This window comes from Spermophilus citellus (genome assembly GCF_964194105.1).
Source record: "Spermophilus citellus genome assembly, chromosome: 5".
Taxonomy (NCBI): Eukaryota; Metazoa; Chordata; class Mammalia; order Rodentia; family Sciuridae; genus Spermophilus; species Spermophilus citellus.
In genome coordinates, this window is record NC_138186.1 from 16,841,304 (window position 1) to 16,861,025 (window position 19,722).

The 19,722-nt window shown below is 46.8% G+C and overlaps 2 protein-coding genes across 2 annotated transcripts in view; one reads left to right on the plus strand and one right to left on the minus strand.

Moving 5' to 3' along the window:
- The window catches only part of TXNDC5 (thioredoxin domain containing 5), a 28,024-nt gene extending 26,042 nt beyond the window's left edge, over positions 1-1,982 (plus strand). Inside the window, exons 9-10 of the mRNA XM_081295329.1 lie at positions 458-587; positions 1,688-1,982. Of these exons, the coding sequence (XP_081151455.1) occupies positions 458-587; positions 1,688-1,810 (253 nt within the window). The 3' untranslated portion in view covers positions 1,811-1,982. The remainder of the gene's footprint in view (positions 1-457; positions 588-1,687) is intronic.
- A 130-nt stretch (positions 1,983-2,112) lies between these two features.
- Positions 2,113-19,722, minus strand: part of BMP6 (bone morphogenetic protein 6) — a 169,135-nt gene continuing 151,525 nt past the window's right edge. The window contains exons 5-7 of the mRNA XM_081295328.1: positions 5,753-5,829; positions 4,790-4,900; positions 2,113-4,690 (exon numbers count right to left, since the gene is read on the minus strand). Coding sequence (XP_081151454.1) covers positions 4,541-4,690; positions 4,790-4,900; positions 5,753-5,829 — 338 coding nt within the window. The 3' untranslated portion in view covers positions 2,113-4,540. The remainder of the gene's footprint in view (positions 4,691-4,789; positions 4,901-5,752; positions 5,830-19,722) is intronic.

Consider the following 19,722-nt stretch of genomic DNA (forward strand, 5'->3'; position numbering starts at 1 on the left):
CGACCAAGGGGAACAAGGGAGGGTTCCCACTAAACTCTGCAGTGGCCTTTTACAAATTGCTGAAGTGTCAAGGAAGCCTTGAAGTTCTGGAATTTTAAGACCGTTAGCAGTCGCATCTAAAATATTCTCAGAATCCAAGTGATTTTTAAGATTCTGCTTCACTTCCTGTCCAAACCCTTGTGCTCTAGCCCCAACTTCACCTTAGCAGGGAAATGGTCTCCAAATCTACACTTTTCAAACCGCCTCATTTCTCTCCAGTTATCTGAATGGACTGAATTCCTTGTTCAGCATGGGGGGCAGGAGGTGAGGAGGGAAGAGTTAGTATCACCCAAGGGAGAATTTGACATTTTGGAAGTTTCTAGGCAACTGTTGACCATCTCGGGCAGAAGCAGCAAAGCCCTGGCAGTGCGTGGCCTTGACCCAGCGCCTCACCACAGCTCTCACGCTCTGTTCCTAGGTGTGGCCACTGTAAGAACCTGGCTCCCACGTGGGAGGAACTTGCTCAGAAGGAATTCCCAGGTCTGGCCAATATCAAGATCGCTGAGGTCGACTGCACCGTGGAGCGGAACGTTTGCAGCAAGTACTCGGTGGGTTTGCTGCCTGAAACCGCACCTGGGGTGGGTGGGCCTGGGTGAAACCATGCCTGGGGCCTCCAGAAGTTGGGAGCCAGTCCCCAGTGGTCACACTGTGGAGTTGTGGGCTCAGGAGATGGTGCCCTCTGCCCTCCTCCCCACAAAGCATTGCTAGGGCCCTTTTGAGATGTTTTGCTGGTGCCGACGGACCCCTGAGGGGCTCTGTCTCCAGACATATCCAGCACCTGAAGGACAGTATCTGAGCTGAAGAAGTACTTGAGCCAGGCCTGTGCTTGGGGGAACCGTTACCTTCATTCCCAGCTGGTCACACAATCTAATGACCCAGGGGATTTGTGATTTACATTTTTCTTTTGTTGTTGTTGGTATTTATTTATTTATTTATTTATTTATTTTAAGGTTTGGGGATTGAACCCAGGGGTGTGTGCTCGGCAAGTGCTCTACACTGAGCCCTAGCCTCCGACTCTTCTTATTATTATCTAATTATTTTTGGTACTGGGAATTGAACTCAGGGGCACTGGACCACTGAGCCACACCCCCAGCCCTGTTTTGTATTTTATTTAGAGACAGGGTCTCACTGAGTTGCTGAGCACCTCCCTGTGGCTGGGGCTGGCTTGGAACTTGCGATCTTCCTTAAAAAACATTTGGAGCCTTGGAGGTTTATGACCTCATTAGGTGGACGTAGTTTACTTGTCATTAACAGATGCTAGTTACTTGTTGGGCCTGGAAATTTTTAAGAGAAAAGGGGTGAGCCGCAGCTGGAAAGCGCATGGCTGGGTGCTGCGCAGAGGAGCATGGCTTCCCCCTACACGTTAGGAATGTAGACGCCAGGCCCCACAGCAACCCGATGCACGTTAAAGATTCAGAGTCTCCACTTGAGGGTAAAACCATCCCTTTGACACTAGCCCTTAATGTAATTTGGACTAAATAGTAAATGTGGAGCCCTCAAGGCAGTGCTTTCTTCGACACTGTCTGGTCCTTTCATGGTCTGTCCAGTTTCAAATTTCGGCCATGGAATTTCCCAGGCAGTCTGGTTTTAAGACGCAGTTTGTGTGTGACTCAGCTCGATGGTTTTCAATCCCCCCCCCCTTTTAAAGGTACGAGGCTACCCCACATTGTTGCTTTTCCGGGGAGGCAAAAAAGTCGGCGAGCACAGCGGCGGTCGAGACCTCGAGTCCTTACACCAGTTCGTCCTGCGCCAGGCGAAAGACGAACTATAAAACCCACCAGGGAGTCTCCTGTCCTGCCTGGCCGCCCTACACCCGGTGGACAGGAGCTACGTCGTTCGGACATCCAGGGTTCGAGGGATGGTTATCCAGAAAGCTGAATGTATGAACTTGTGGTGTCTTCTTCACGTGTTTTTTTAAGCCAACTCGCTCTACGGATTCTTAAGTTCCTCTAAGCAAATGTGTAACTCATGGTCACTGTGCAAGTGAAATGTTCTCAGTGGCAATCCACCCCCCCCCCCCCGCCACCCTTTTCTTGATGAAATTAAAGGGGTTTCCTCTGAGACTAAAATAGGAAAGGAAAATGAAGTTACTGGACTATTTGGGGCTCCCAAGTGATTTTTGATAAAAGCATCATCCAAAAAAAAAAAAAAAAAACATAGTTCTTTGCACTGCCCCTGAGTTCTGGAGAGGTGGTTCTTGTGGCAGAAGTGATATTTTCTCCGACCTGAAGGTCACAACTGACTTGTTAATCATGTGGCTGGTTTGTACCTTGGAGCAGATTTCAACACACAAACCTGTCCCCTTGGGAGATACCCTCGTGGCCACTGCTGAGTCTTGTTCTGTGGGTACCTACTTACTTCTCTTGTGGGCGGAAGTCCCCCATAATACTGCAGTGGCACCGCGGACTGCGCCCCAGCAGTTCTGCCGAGCCCGTCATTCGATGCCCCCCTGAGCAGTTCTCGTCACAGGGGACTCATGTTTGCTTCACACGGGCACCAGGTTTCATCCGCTCGTGTGAACACAAAGCCACAGTCCCTGTGAACACTAGGGTACAAAGTGCAGGGGAGGAAAGTCCCACGAGTCTGGTCCTAACTGCCCTGTCAACCAGTGGCAGATGCTGGCTGTGTCTACCACCTGGGGCGACAGGACCAGGGGGGCTTTCTCAGGCCTGCAGCTCCACTCTGGAGCCCCTTGAGAAATGGCTTCTGATTCTGTTCCTCAGTCATCCTCCTGTGAATCTGCTATGTGCTGTCTGCCTTCGAGGCGGTCGACTTTCTAATATGCCAACAGAGGGACCTCAAGACCAAAGACTGACGTCGGCAGGTTGCGCTGGCCCCCACGTGCCCAGAGGTCAGTGTCAGCACCCTCCTGACTCAGGCCACGCTTGGCAACTGGACGTCCTTCCTAGCACCCTTGGACATGAGCACCAGTGGGATGGAGCTCCCTTAAGCCACGGCTCATGATGACCACCTGGCGACCAGCCCCCTCCCCCACCCCAAGCACAGGGCGTCATCCCCAGGTAGCGCAGAGCAACTGGCGTGGGGACTCTCAGAAGCAAGACCACGTCTACTGTCCGAGGCAGATGGTAACAAAGCAGCATCTCTGCCAGCCTCTGCCTCAAAGGGAATCTTTATTCATCAGGTGTGGTTCACAGATATCCTTCAAAAAAAAAAAAAAAAAATACCGAACAGCTTTCTAGAAAAGCCCAGCCACCAGGAGTGGCTTTAGCTTTGCATCATGAGTCTTGTATTCAGAGAAAATCAAAGTGGTACAATTTGTTTACACTATACTTTCTAAATAAACTTTTTTTTTTAAAGTCTGGTCTTAAATGTTACAGCAGAATGGATATAAAATAGGCAATAAATTATAGTTTCTATTTACAAAAAAAAGCTGTAGGTGCAAACAGTTAAAGATTATAAATGTATTATTTAATCAGTTTAGTATGAAATTGGTTTCCCAGTACATGATTGCGAAAAAGACATTTAAAAAATATTCTAAGATTTAATCTGAGTCTTACTTTCTACAAAAGGAAACTGTGATCTCTGTTCATAAACAGCATATGCCCGTCTCCAAGACCCATGCTTCACGTCAGGCGCTCCTTCCTCCTCCGGTTCCCCTTCCTCCTCAGGTTCCCCATTCCGGGTGCTAACCCAGTAACATGGTATCCCATATAGTGAAAGGCAAAGATCCTCGCTCAGGAAGGAGATGGGATGGGAGAGCCAACATTCCTGAAGTTAGCGAGCTTTTCAAAGACCGGTCTGATAAAGAAGAGGTGGGGACTGCTTTCAGATGTGACGTAGTTAAAACCAAGGCTGCTGCAACTTGCAGCCTCGCCTCAAAGGCTGAGCCATCTCCTTTTGGTTCTAGCGGGGAGCTGGGTGGAGATGGTGTGGTTTCTTTTGACTGAAATAAGTACATCTTCACTCCAGCCAAGCTCCAGCACAAACATGAAGAGTTAACCATGGAGTTAAAAAGGCACCTTCCTGGAGCCCTGGTTCCCATCCTGGCTGCTGATCCCATATGAAAATGGGATTGAGATCTATGAATACAGGCCTCCCCCTCCATTCCTACTACATCTGTGCAATCTACCTTTGACACCTAATATCCCACCAGCTAATACTTCAGCCGAGAATACGCCACTCCTTCAAAAAAAATTTCCCCCCTATTTATTCACGGACACCACAAACAATCTAAAGCAAAGCTAATGTTGGTGGGTTCTTTGTCTTGGCAGGGGGAGGTGCCTTTCAGGGTTAGGTTCCTGCACTTGTCAGACCTCATGCTGCAAATACAGACTCAGCTTCCTACAGACCAACAACTACCCATGGCATTTACGAAGTGAGCGGATTATTAATGTCCTTTTAAAAATCCTCCTAGAGCAGTAAGGCACCAGCATGAGACGGTGTCAAGGTCTCGGCTTCCCACTCCCGCTGCTTGTCTTTTTAAGGCAGATGTAATCCCGGGGTCCACAGTAGGATTTGTGCACGCAGCAGCTGGTTTGGGTTAATGGCATCCACAAGCTCTTACGACCATGTTCCTGTATTTTTTCAAGATGACATTGGAGTTGTCATCAAAGTAAAGAACTGAGATGGCATTCAGTTTAGTTGGTGCACAGCACGGTTTGGGGACATACTCGGGATTCATAAGGTGAACCTGTTCCAAAACGGAAAGTGGGTGGGGAAGGGTCCTGTTAGAAATGATGACTGGTCTGGGTTCCATCCCAGTTCCCCAGGGAAGGGTCTGAGAACTCACCAAGGTCTGTACGATGGCGTGGTTGGTGGCGTTCATGTGTGCATTGAGTGGGAAGGAGCATTCTCCGTCACAGTAGTTGGCGGCATAGCCCTTGGGTGCGATGATCCAATCCTTGATGGTAAAGCAAAAGGAAGCAACAGAAGGTGAACACCCCGCAGCTCTTTTGCTCTCAGCAACCCCGCGAGGAGGCAGTGCCCGTGCCGCGGGGCTTAGCAGACTGAGGCAGGGAGGCTCAGGTATTAGTCTGTGTTCACATTCGGGTGTGAACCTGGTCAATCTGACTCCCAATCCCTCACTCCTTCCACAGGCCCACAGGACCTCAGCTGCAACCCGCCCTTTAAGCCTGGGATTGCACATGCAGCCAACTTTAGGTAAAGATCCCCCTCAATTAATGATAGGGTGGCATCCCCAACAGCCATTGTAGGTTGAAAATAGAAATTGAAATGCATTCAACACCCCCAACCTGCAGAGCACCCTGGCTGAGCAAGAATGCCACCCTCATATAAAAACCACCTTCTGTCATTCATCACCTATAACTAAATTGGCTTCCTACAAACTAGTGGTGGTTCTTGGGCGTGGAGCCAAACATTGGTGCTCATCTGGCTACTTGGGGTGAATCTATTTATAGCCATTGGAGAAGTTAACTATTAGATAAAATTTTCCAACCCCCTTTCAAAACAGCTAAACTTTGCTTAAATACTAAAATAAATATATGCCCTGTAGGCTTTGAAAGGAGGAGGTAAGAGTGTTGGAGAATATGGGCATTGAAACCGAGGGATCACAAAGCTTGGGAACCCAGAAAGGTATCAGTGGGCGCTTGGCCCACCTCTGTCTCACTCCAGAAGCATGAGAATTTGCGAGGGCTCCTAGGACTTCTACAGAGGAGTCCTCTCACCCATGAAGCTCCGGGACTATGGTGATGGCTGCTGGACCTTTGCCCTCCCTGTTGTCCAGAGGACTCACCTGCCATCCCAGGTCTTGGAAGCTCACATACAGCTCATGCTTCTTGCAGGCTGTTTTTAACTCACTGCTGTTGTAATCTGTTGGAGGAGATCAGAAGATGCGCCCATTAACTCATTCATTCCTTCACTTGAAAACTGACACAGAGAGCCTGCGACAGGCCAGGCACTGCACCAAGCCATTGTGGACACACAGGGTCACTCAATGACTCCCTTGGGTTCCCACTTGTTTTCCTTTTGTCCAATCTGGGGTCAGTCCTGGGCATACTCTTGGCTCAAATGGACACTTTAAAGCAACAGATGTATGTGGTGCACCTGCTGTATGCAGGGCCTCTAGAGAGATGTGACAAGTTGCCCACTGGACTTGGAAGGCATCGTATTTTCATTAGCAGGTGACAGCCAGGTAGGATTCACTGTGTTTCAAACATGCAGCATCCTGAAGCTGCATGAGTCTTTGATGAGAGCTGCTGGGCAGGAGGGTATCCTGAAGGGGAGTGGGGCCCAACAAGGAGGCCCAGGAATGGGGGAGGGGACAGGGAGACACTGTGCAGGGGGCACGCTCTCTTGTTTTGTATTCCATTTGCACTGCCAGGATGGAGCTGGGTTGAGCTCCTACACTGCACTAACACCATGACTCCAAAGCCAGTGCTTCCTGGTGAGAATCTGCCGAAGCTCATGTAGCTGCCCCATGCGATTCAGGAACCTCCAGCCTGGATTGGCCAGCGAGAGGACTGAGCATCTTCACTCATCTAGACTCATAGGAGCAGCCCTTCAGTGACATGCCTGCTGCCTGGCACCATAGGAAGTAGGGAGATAAATCAGACATGACTTCCATCCTCTGAGAACTTGGAGAATCAAAGGGACGGTGTGAGACACGTACACCAGTCGTTCAGATATGACTCAGAACATAAAAGTCATGGATAAGGTCAATGTCAATAGGTAAATACCACTGGGGTTTAGAGAAGGAACTGTTCAGGGTGGAAGGGAGAGGAAAAGTGTAGCTCTGTTGAAATGGATTTGAGGATCTGCAAAGGGGAGTCCGGGGAGAAAAAATTGGAGACATGAGTGAGCCAGATTAAAACACAATGATTTGGATTATTATTATTATTATTATTATTATTATTATTATTATTATTATTATTTTTACCAAGGCACAGCTAGAGAATATTTAGAAGTGTAATTCTAAAGGCTCCATCAACCTGGTAGCTGTGTGTGACAGTTCTAGAGAGGGCAGAGTGCATGGTGAGGGAAAGACATCGGAGAAAGTTTCTGCCTCTGGTATGATTTCAGTGGCTACAGAGCCCAGGTCATGGACACGCCACCTCTTCCCTTGTCAACCACATGAGCCAATAAATTACCTAACTTTCAAATGCCTGTTTGAACTGGATTCTTACACGCATACTCCCAGAATTCCTGGCCCTGAATCAGGAGAGAGCATGCAGATTTCAAGATTTGTAAGGAAAAGAAACAGGAGCAACTCAGGCCAGTCACCTATACAGAGAAGAGACTTGGGTCAACACTTTGAGGTGGTTTGTTATTTCCAAATTTATTCAGTCTTCCCACTGCCTTCCACCCTAACTTCAATGCCAAGCACCTAGGAGATGAAAAAGCAAAACCACACTAGAAGGAAATTTTCACAGTGCAGGGCACCAGGAATTCTCAGTATAAACCCCCACTGTAGGACAAGACAAAGACCCCCTGTTAAAAATAACCCCTCATTTTGTTGCAAATGGATTTCCAGTTTTCCTAGCATCATTTGTTCAAGAAGCTATCTTTCCTCCAATGTATGTTTTTGGCAACTTTGTCTAATATAAGATAACTATACTTATGTGGGTTAGTCTCTGTGTCCTCTATTCTATACCATTGGTCTAGCGGCCTGTTTTGGTGCCAATACCATGCTGTTTTTGTTACTATTGCTCTGTAGTATAGTTTAAGGTCTGGTATAGAGATGCCACCTGCTTCACTCTTCCTGCTAAGGATTGCTTTAGCTATTCTTGGTCTCTTATTTTTCCAGATGAAATTCATGACTGCTTTTTTCTATTTTAGCAGTAATGAGATTCCTTGGAAAACTGGGAATGGAGCCATCTTTTGACCCAGCTATCCCATTCCTCGGTCTATACCCAAAGGAATTAAAAACAGCATACTACAGGGTCACAGCCACGTCAATATTTATTGCAGCACAATTCACAATAGCTAAACTGTGAAACCAACCTAGATGCCCTTCAGTAGATGAATGGATAAAGAAAATGTGGTATATGTATACAATGGAATTTTACTCAGCAATAAAAGAGAATAAAATCATGGCATTTGCAGGTAAATGAATGGAGCTGGAGAACATAATGTAAGTAAAGTTAGCCAATCCCAAAAAACCAAATGCCGAATGTTTTCTCTGATTTAAGGAGGCTGATTCATAATGGGATTGGGAGGGGGAGCATGGGAGGAATAGACGAACTCTAGATAGGGCAGAGGGGTGGGAGGGGAAGGGAGGGGACATGGGCATAAAAACGATGGTGGAATGAGATGGACATCACTACCCTAAGTCCATGTATGAAGACACGAATGGTGGGGGATATATTTTATATACAACATGAGATATGAAAAATTGTGCTTTATATGTATAATATGCACGGCAACGCATTCTGCTGTTATATGTAACAAATTAGAATAAAAAGATAAAGAAAAAATAAAAATAACCCCTCAACAAAAAGAGAATCAGCACACAAAACAAAAATAGACCTAAGAGAAGGAAGTTGGAGTGTAAGGGAGAGGAGACACAGGGACTGCAGGAGTCTGCCTCTGGACAAAGTTAAAAAGAAAGAAGATCTAAAATAACAGAGGGGACAATCAAAGGGCTAGAAAAAGAACAAGGCAGGTATGCAAAAAGAAAAGGCAGATGTGAAAAAGGAGCAAATAGAACTTCCTAAAAACCATAACCACTGAAAATAAAAATTAAATGAATTCAACATCAAATTAAGTATAACTGGAGAGAGAATGAAGGAACTAGTCAACGCATTTGATATTCAAATTCAGCACAGAGTCAACTGACACTCTGTAAAAAACATGACACTCTGTAAAGAGATGATAAGAAAGAATGAAAAGTCCAACATATTTTTAACAGGAATTTCTGGAAAAAAAAATAACAAGGTAGAAGTAGTATTTGACACCATAATGGCTGGGGATTTTCTAGAACCAAAGAAAGGACAACATCTTCGAATGAAAAGGCACAGTGCATTCTGGGAAGAACAAATAAATTCCCATCCAGCCACGTTTGGTGAAATTGTTATCAAATACAGAGAAGGTCTGAAAAGTAACCCAGAGATCAAAAGAAAATTACCTACAGAGGAACAGAGAGTGACAGCAACACTTATAAAAACACACATTTAAAATAATATCATAAAAATTTTGCCATCAATAGAATTTCACGTTCAGCTGTGGATGGTCGTGGTGAGCATTGATTATTTTCATCGCCCAGTTTTCAGGAACACTTCTCATTTGGAGGAATCCCTATGTAGGTGGGAATCAGAGCACCCTTTCTCAAGACAGATAGCTCTCCTCCTTGTCCCCCAGCAGCTGGAACACAGGCTCATGACTGCATCAAAGCCAACCAAATGCCTCTGCCCTGGAGTATATAACTTGAGGAAGTGATTTGAAGGCGAAATCCTGAATGGGTGGCGTGGCAGCCAGGGTCCATGGTGATGGCCTCAGTGCTGGTATCCAACGCATGTTGTCCCTGTAACTCTACCTGAGATGGGCTTTGATTTCCAGTTGGTCTTTCCAGCTCTTTTGTTGACTGGGTGAATTCCCAGGTATCTGTAAGTTGGAGTCAATGACTATTACATGCAATCAGGAGCATGTTTAATTTTGGGTCAACTTGACTGGGTTAGGGGATGCAATTGTCTGTGAGGATGTTTGGGGTGGGGGAAATTAGCATCTGAATGGATGGACTGGGTAAAGAAGACCCACCCTTACCAATGGGGGTGAGCATCAGCCAATCCACCAATGTTCTAAACGGAAGAAAAAAGTTGGAGGAAAGACAGATTCTCTTCCCTTTTGAGATGAGTCACCTGTATTCTGCTTGAAGACATCAGAGTTCCTGGTTGTCAGGCCTTTGGACTCCAGGACTTACACCTACGGCCCTGTTTCATTGGTATGTATTTGGCCTTGGACTGGGACTCACCATCAGCTGACCTGATTCTTAGGCCTGTGGACCTGGAATGAATGACCCCATAGCTTTCCTGATTTTCTAGCTTGCAGACCACAGGTAGTAGGATTTCTTGGCTTCCATAATTACATGAACCTAATCCTACAATAATCCAACCATCCACCCATCCATCCATCCATCCATCCATCCATCCATTCACCATCTTGGTCCATTTTTCTGGGAACTCTAGCACAAGCCCGATTAGCTAAGTTATTATTTAGTAACCAGAGGAGGAGCACAGGTCAAGGGTGGGCTCCCCATCTCATACAGGTTGACCACTTGGCTTTCTGTTAAGGCATCTTCTACGCAGAGTCCTGAAGGAACCTCGGGAGCAAGGTGAGCATGGTCCATACAGTGGGAATGCAAGGTAAAGGCCCTGGGCAAGAAGCCTGTTTGGCACATCCCAGGAAGGCTCTGGTAGAGGCTGCCTAAGTGTGCACTGAAAATCCACCTCCTCTACGCACCTCCTGGGCAAAGAGCCAGGTGACATTTCCCACTGCAGTTAGGGGTGGCTGAATTCTGCCCACAAACACGGGGGAGAAGGGAAGAATACCTCTTCCAGGCCTGCTCCTCAGAAGCCCCTCCAGCCCTCCACCCACTCACTCCCTCTCTTGCCTACTAGGTGCAGGGGCCAATCTGCTGAGGACTTTGAGGGCCTGGTTCCCTTCTACTTTTGAAGGTGTCCTGGATTAGATAATAAATTATATGATCCCCTGTTTACAGTCTCATCTGGAATAACCTTGTCCAAACTCATTGCGTTCCCCTAAAAATGAGCTTCTCCCAAAATATTCTCTATGCTGGGGACCAAAATCTCCCTGAAGTCAACCTTAGAACTATGAGCCACATATAAAGCAGGGATTTCTATAAAGACTTTCCATCTGAGATCAGGCAGACATGGGCAGTGTCAAAACACAAAGAAGATGTTTGTCCCCAGTGGCTGGTACAGAGCTTTGAAAATTTGTGGCATTTCCTGAGCCATAGAAGGGACTTTTTTATGCCAGTGAAGCCCCTAGACACGTGCCCATGGTCGGTCCCTAGGTAGCTTCAGGACAGGGGCAATGATTAGAGGAACTTGGGCCAGCCTTCCACTGACGAGAAGACAGGAAGGGACTTGAGATTGGATCCAATCATGTGGCCAATGACTTAATCAGTTGCACTCAGTGGTGAAACCCCAGTGCCATGGTTTGGATATAGTTCGTGCTCCCAAGTTTCATGGGCTGAAAGCTTGGTCCCCAACTTAACAGTACTGAGAGATGGGGCCTGGTAGGAGGTCATTAAATGATTAATGTCCCTCTTGCACGAGAGGATTAGGGCTCTCAGGACTGGATTATTTAACCTTGTGAATGAGTTACTCTGAAGCAAGTCCACCCTAGCTGTTTGGTCTCTGCTCTATGCAGCACTTGCTATTTTTGGATGTGTTTCCACCCATATGAAGACATCCACCATGTTATGCCACAGCGTGAGGCCCTCATTAGACGTGGCCAACTGTACTTGGACTTTTGGACCTCCAAAATGGTAAGCTAAAATAACCCTATTTTTTTCTTGTGAAGTATGCAGTCCATCCATGGATGAATGGATGATATTTTGTTATAGCAACACGAAATGGACTAAGACACCTTATATGAAGATCTGGACAGCAAGGCTTGGTGGCGTTTCCAGGTTGGTGCACATTTTGATGTTCGGAGAGAGTGGTGTTCATGGAGAGTGTGGAAGTTCTGAGTCTGTTCACGTGGCTGTTTCTAATGAACAGTTTTTTAAAAAATTTATTTATTTATTTATTTTTTATTGTTGGTCGTTCAAAACATTACATAGTTCTTAATATATTATATTTCACAGTTTGATTCAAGTGGGTTATGAACTCCCATTTTTACCCCGTATACAGATTGCTTTATGATAAAACTGTAATCCTAAGTACAGAGCTTTTCTGAGCTCTATACATTATTCTAGCAAATTCTGAAACATGAAGGAAGGGGGTCATGGAAACCCCCTAATTTGTAGGAAAGTCAGACATAAGTGTGGGTGGTCTGAGGACCCCTCCTGTGGCTGGCGTCTGAATTAGGACAGCCTGTTGGGGACCTTGCTCTTTTAACCTGTGGGTCTACACCAACTCCAGGTAGCCTGTGTCAGAATCGGACTGAGCTGTAAGGACACCCAGGTGATGCTGGAAAATCCTCCTCAGGACACAGACGATGACAGACTCTTTGTGTCTGGATCTCTAGTGTCTCTCTGGTGGATGGAGAGTCGAAGGACTTTGCTTCCAACTTCCCTGCAGATCTGGCTGTGTGTACCTGCTGCTGAGCTGACGCCCCCAACGAGGTGAGCGTTCTCAGGGAGCACAGCTCTTTCTGTTAGAACTGTCCCGGGCATTTTTGTTATGAAGCAAGGACTGGGTCAGAGAGAGAGGAAAGGGAGGAATTCAACTCTCCTCTTTTCTTCCTACAGATACTCTCAGGCCATGCTTACGTTCCTTATAATTCCACGGTAAGATCTGGCCAAGAATGTAAATATCCATCAAGGCTGATGATCCTCGAAAGGCTTGCTCCAGGGGTCAAGGGTGGGTACCCCGGGTTCTCACACTGGGTTTTGTTTTGTTTTTGTCATTTCATAGATGGCCAATAAACCTCCCTCTCACCTCCACCTCCCTTTATATTTGCTTAGATGGGGAGTCTATGTGCACACAAAATTTAATAAGCACACATCCCCTTCGGTGGGAGAAAGGAAGTTAACAGAGCTCTGTCCCAATGGGTGCGCCACTTGAGGGCAGGGCAGAGTGGAAGCTGGAGAACTGGAGAGAAGCAAAAAAACAAAAATAACTGAAAACTCAGAGCAACACCAGCCCCAGCACCATGACCCAATCCAGAGGGCAGTGGTTCTCGTGCCTGACTTGTGGATGGTCTGGGGCCAAATGGTTGGGATCTCCAGAGTGTCATGCTAAACTACCGTCCAGAGCCCCAAGTCGCAACCCCCAAGTCAGGCTGCCGGCTGTCCAGGGGGGTGTGTGGACATCAGAATGGGAGCTGCTGCCTTTGAGACGCTCACTTGCAAGTGACACCATTACCTCACTCAGATCCAAAGTCTGTCCTTGGACCCTAGGGCTCCCCAGGCATCCCTGGGACACAGCTGCATGAAGTCCCCATGTTGATCTTAAAACAGACTTTCACGGGATCTGGCTTGTTCCATGTTGAACGCAGAAAGAGAAATCTGGCCCTTTGATCATTTCACACAATTGTCTTACGAGAGTGGAGGGCAGGGTGGGTGTCCAGCAGCCCAGTTGGAATTCTGGACAGATTTAGGAGCATACAAATGGGGTGCCTGAGTCCATACGACAGTGGGGGATGCCCCTGTCACAGCAAACAAAAGACAAAGAGAGACCCTGTCTCCCAGTGTGGAGAGATGGGGGGGCTCCTGATGAAGCAAGAGCAGCATCTCCCTACAGAATCCACATCCCCGAGGGCAGCCACGTAACTGCACATTGTCTGTACCCTGAATTCCTGAGGATTGTATCCCGCAGCCCTAGGGGGGCTGTTTGGATTAATTCTCCAGCTTCTTTGTATCTGATCCTCCTGAAGATCCCCACACACAGTGACGAGCAAAGGAGCCACGTGATGGAGAGCTCAGCCTGTTGGTTTATCTCCAAAGCCAGATCCTTAGCTGCAGCGAAAGGCTCTTGATGCTGTCTTTCCTGTCACCCAAGGACAGGAAGTCCTCAGGGGCATGAGCCCTGTAGAAGCAGAGAAGGGCACAGCAACCACCCTGACTCTTAAAGCAGGCGACAGGGAGGGAAGCTACACTGCGTGCCCCAGGGCCACCAGGCCCCCTACGTGACGGGGTTGGGGGGAGCTCAGACACACTGAGTCCCAGCAGCCAAAGGCCCAGTCCAGGTCCCAGGTCCCTGGGCAGCCCACCTGCTGTTCTTTCAAAGCAGAGGGGCTACGTGGGCCACCATGGGCTGACCCTTCAGATTCTACCAGCTCAGCAGAGCTGTCCCAGCTCAGCAGGTCACACATGGCCAGCAAAACAACCCGCTGTAACGAGATCTCTCGGGACAAAGTGACATGCTCCACGCAGGCTTTCTCAGATTTTCTGAGCTCAGACAAGAAATTCTCCCCAAAGGAAGCTTGTTTTTTTAAAGGGAACAATTGACTACTTTTATTTCTCTCCTCTCCTAGAATAACAAGGGCAAGGACAAAATAGTGGCTGTGAAACTGGCACCTCTGTCTCCACTGGTCTGGCTGCTCTTTCCACATCTCTGGGCCTTATCAGCCCCATCTGATCCGAAACAAGTCTCTGGCTCCCACTGACCCTGCAGAATCAATGTGGCTATTGAGGAACACGCAGGAGGTGCCAGCTCCTGGTGTCACCCACACTAGGGGAGGCCAGGGGATCACACAGGGGGGTTGATTTCTGGTGTCAACAATCTCATAACAGGTTGTGGGCACAGCTTGATTTTTAGAGTCTAGATTTTGTTTTATGACCTGGAAGGTGAGCACTGGAGGCAACAGGATGTCAGAGGGATCTCATTAGTCATAGTGGGACCCTGGTGTCTCCTTAACTTCTGTTGTGATCATAAAATTCTATGGAACTAATCTCCGTAAGGACAGCCAAACGCTTCCTATGCAGAGCGGGAGCTCTAAGCCCTGTATGTTCTAAGCACCTTCTGTTTGCTGTCACTTCCTAGATGAGTTATTACCTGGCCCCCGGACCCTCTCAGGTGCTGGTCATAGTTGGTGAATTATTTAGGCATCTTACAACACCCATTTATGTCTCTTTAAGGCTAAGTCTCCCTTTTCCAGGGTTTAGAACCAGAAGAGTTTCAGATTTGGGAGTCTTCCAGGTTTTGGAACATTTGTATAGTCTTTATCAAGTTGTGTATTCCTAATCCAAAAATCCAGTCTGAAACTTTCTGAGTGTTGGCATGATGCTCAAAAAGTTTTGGATTTGGGGGCTGGGGTTGTGGCTCAGCGATAGAGTGCTCGCCTAGCATGTGTGAGGCGCTGGGTTCGATCCGAAGCACGACATAAAAATAAATAAATAAAATAAAGATTTTTTTAAAAAAAAAAGTTTTGGATTTTGGAACAATTTTAGATTTTGGATTTTCAGGTTAGGGATGCTCTTTCAACATTGTAAGTCATTTTCATAATTTCAAAGGATACACCTAGGGAGGAATTAGAAAGGAATGTTCTAGTCTGTTTTACTCCTCTTATTCTAAAGAGGCTTAATGGTGAAGGACAGTTTAGTATAATAAACGTGGGGTTTGAAATGATTTTGCCTTTCGAATCACCAACTCCACATCTGTCCTTTATTCATATCCATGGAGAACTTAAGTTTGATCTCATTTAGAATGATATGAACAAGACTCTATTTCTTAACCGGGACTCTGGGAGGCCAAGCTTCAGGCTCTAAATTTTTAATTTAAGATCAAAATGACAAAGTAAAATTCCCAACTCCTCTGATGAACTAAAGGGTATAATTTGCAGTCTCAAACCATGTCTATTCTTCCCAAGCCCTGGGTGTCCATGGTGGGCTGACCCACTCAGCTTTGGCATCCCTAACCCATGGGAGCCAATGACCAAGTACTAGGGACACTGTAAGACTGAGATCCTGTCTGTGGATTACTACAGATCCTTGAAATCTATAGCAAAAGATTGCATAGTCATAATCAAGTTCATGAAGAGTTCTTCAAGAGATGACTTCCGGCTCTTTCTCACATTGGAAGCATACTGAACATTCCCAACTGGGAATTTTAAGGAATAGGAGATGAACTATCAACTAGAAGGTCAACAGCATACCCAACTGTACCAAAGCCACAGTTCTCCCTGGAAATCTTAAAGATACAAGTTTCAGTGGGTAGGAAAGAAATGGGAGAACTTAAGATGCTAAGAAATGCTCCCACGTAGCATCAGAGCAATGACAGACAAGCCAAGGGACACATAGGATTTATTTATTTTGTACCAGGGCTTGAACTTGAGGGTGCTTAACCACTAAGCCATATCTCCAGCACAATCCCCTCCCCTTTCTTTTGAAACAAGTTCTTGCTAAGTTGCTCAGGGCTTCACTAAGTTGCTGAGGCTGGCCTTGAACTTGTGATCCTCCTTCCTCAGCCTCCTGAGCTGCTGGGATTATAGGCGTGCACCACTGTACCTAGCCAAATAGAGTCTTGATAGGCTGCTGGTTCCGACAGTTGGCAGAGTTGGGCAGTAACAACATAAACATCAAGAACAAAAGAGATGATTCCAGTTGAACACACTGTTAAAAAAAAAAAAAACAGTGACAGATAACATCTTCAACTACCATCTGACCAGACAATGACATATTCCAGTCACAGTGTCAGCAGCCACTTGATTGACATGGCAGAAAACCTCAGCCTCACAAGCTGATTTGAAAAAGCATTAACTACCTCCTCCTTCTCAGAGAAGCCTTGGAAAGATCCTGAAAAGTAGCTTAGATACGAACCTAGAACCACCAAACAGAATCATCCTTCAAGGCCATTTGTCATGATTCTTGGGATGGATTGGCCAACTAGTATCACACAGTCACCCAGGAGACAAAATGCTGAACCCTGAGAGAGACCATGGAAGAGGGAGAACAGCAGCAAGTAGAGTGAGAACCAAGCCCAGAGTTCAAGAACCCAAAGGTGGGGTGTCACAGCCCAGAAGGCTGCTAAGGACTGGAGGCTGGAAAAGAATTGCCAGGGTCCTTAGCGTCTCCACTGGGCAGCACGGGGCAGCTGGGTCCAGCACTAGTGAAATGCATAAGGACAGTAAATGGTACTGTCCAGAAGCTCTCCAGGCCCTCTGGAGGAGCGCAACCGGACCAGCATCCATCAGTCATGGGGAGTAGACGGCTGCAGGAGGCAAGGACACATGAAAACCACACAGGGAGACGTCCCTAACTCCCTGTCCAGTGCATGTGCCTGCAAAGCCCAGCTTGAAAGCCAGGAACAAATGTTAGAGTAGTTTGATGGGTGGCAGGAGGCAGCAGATGGGCTCTTGGCTACTCCCTTGTTGCAGACGCATCTGGCCACCCCAAGCCTACACAACTTGCTTCCTAAAATAGCCACTGATGTCCTTGCCATGTTTCACCCTGAGGACAGGCAATTTGGGGAGCGATGTTCACTTCTTTTTCCAGACATGAGACAATCCCTGGTGGGCTTCTGCAAGTGGTTGCTTTGGTGGAGAAGCACCAATTCTCTGAGAGCACACTGTGGAAGAAGGGGGGCAGCACAGGCCAAGGAATCTCCTCTTTCAACCTTCCAGAAAATTGACAAGGAGAAAGCCTGTGGGAGTCAGCAACTTCTCCATCTCAGCAACTTGGTTCACAAAGGTTCAGCCACCTCTGCCCCCCACCTTACCCCGGGGAGCCTGGAGGGAGAGCACAAGATCAGACGCCCATTTCCCCACGTGCAAAGCCACCTTTCTGGAAAACCCTTCTCGCAGTGCAATCTCTTCCTCTGCACGTTCACTTCAATAATAGAATAAAGAGCCAAACATATAAAATTGCACTTCAGGGGACCAAACGTGAGCGGTTCCTTGGATCATTCAAGAGCGTCTTAGGAGAGAGGAGCTTTTATTGCAGCAATGTTTTCTCGGAGCTTTTACACATGTGACTAAAGAACCTGACCAGCACAACCGTAGAGGAGGAAAAGTTTACTTGAGGGCTCACGGTTTTGGAGGTCTTAATCCATAGAAGGCCAGCTCCATTCCTCAGGGCTGGAGATGAGGCTGGACATCATGGTGGAAGAGTGTGGCAGAGGATGTGGCTCACATGGCAATCAGGAAGCAGACAGAGAGGCTCCAATCACCAGATACAAATGTATACCTCCAGCCACACCCCACCACTTCAGTTACCACTCAGTCAATCCCCATCAGGGGACTAGTTCACTGATTGGGTTAAAACTCTCACAATCCAATCATTTCTCCTCTGAACCTTCTTGCACTGTCTCACACGTGAGCTTTTGGGGGGACACCTCACATCCAAACCACACCAGGAGGTCTAAACTGTCTTGCCCTGGACTTCTGAAAGTAGCAGAGCAAATTTGGAAGTACTAGTTTGGGGGGGGTTGGGAGTGAGGAGACCAAGGAAAAAAACAGAGACACTTGCAACTTATTATAAATTAGATCAACTTTAATATCCATGTTTAATTTCAATGCATCAAATCGGGGAAAAAAAACATTGAAAGGGACTTGAAAAATAATAATTGGGTGACATTGCTAAAACCCAATCAGGGACAACATGTTTTCTTAATTTAAAAAAATTGGTGTGTGTATTAGGGGGTTGCATTGAATCAATCAAATGAAATTTTCATTTTAAAGAGTAATCAGCATTTCAAAAGATGCCTCCATGTCTGAGGTCCCGGGTACCAAAGTGACCACAGTTCATGAATGACTTGAAGCCTGCCATGGCAGACTCCGTCACCATGCCCCGAAGCAAAAGGGACTATTAACTCCATCCAGCAGGCCGCCTCTGAAGTGCACAGAGGAGAGTGGGAAGCCAGCAGTTCTTTTTCTTCTTTTTGCAAAACCCCAACCCTGACTGTTTCCAGTGGTAAACACAGGAACACCCATGCTGTGAGATGCTTCCAAGAAACACCAGGATGACAAGAAACAAAATGTCACACCACACTGGGTGGTGGATCTTCAAGTTCCACATCCAAGCGACTGGGAAAAGAGTCGGCTTATTAGGTCACAGCCTAAAATTTAGGGGACACTTCTTTCCAAAGAAAAATTGGGTACTTTAGGAAAGTGCATTAACTCTTTCTGGGCACTTTAAGTGACATTTGTAAACCGCCACCTGGAAAATATCTATCTATCTTCCAGCAGTGTTTTGCTGAAAGAGATCCCAGCATATGCTCAAAGTACCTATTTCCTTCAAACAGATGTAGCTAATCGTTGAGTGCTAGGATAAACCAGATCTAATACGTTCCATTTAATCCTGACAAATCTACAAGGTATTCGTCATCTCCCCTTCACACATGAGCAAACTGAAGCAGAGGCAGTTAAGTTAGTCCCAAGTCACAGGGTAGCAATGAGGGAAGTTCAGTTCTCTGGTTGCAAATCCAAATCCCTCTGCAAATTTTCAACTTCATGCTTGATTCCGGGGCTATTTAAACTTTCAAAGAAAACCCAGAACTTACAAGACCTGGCTCTCGAGCAAGAAATGTCTGGGTTGGGATTGGACACTGCTGAAAGCCAGGAAGTTCTGCTCCCCCTTTCCTCCGAGTCTCCACAAGTGGAGCTCCGTGGCACACCAAACAGGGCAAAGCCTCAGAAGCAACCTTTCTTACGGACCACAGAACTGACACCCGGGCAGTGGGGCTCTTCCCTCTCTTGCCCTTTGGACTTCACGAGTTCTGCGCAGAACGAGGTTGACTATACCCTAGTTCCAGCGGGAGGGGCACATGGCTTTTTGCAGAAACTACCACAAGAGAGGGACTCGGTGTCTGAGACAGAGGTTGCTAAGGGGGATAAAATCCAGGAAGTGTGTGTCACCTTCCTGGCCAATGTATATAGTGTTTCTGAAAATGTCACTAGCAAAGGAAAATAGAAAACAAGATAGACTGATTGAGAGATTGATTGATTGCCAAGATCATCAGAGCCCCATAGAACCAGCCATGCCTTAAACTAGATCCCCTGTACTTCCCGGTGGAGTGAGCTGATAAAATCCACTGTAAGAAGGCTCTAAGAGCTGACTTCCCATCACGTCCAGCCAAGAGCAAGTCCATAGGACACAAGTGAACAACAACAAAAGAAGTTTCTTTGTAAAAGCTGAGCATC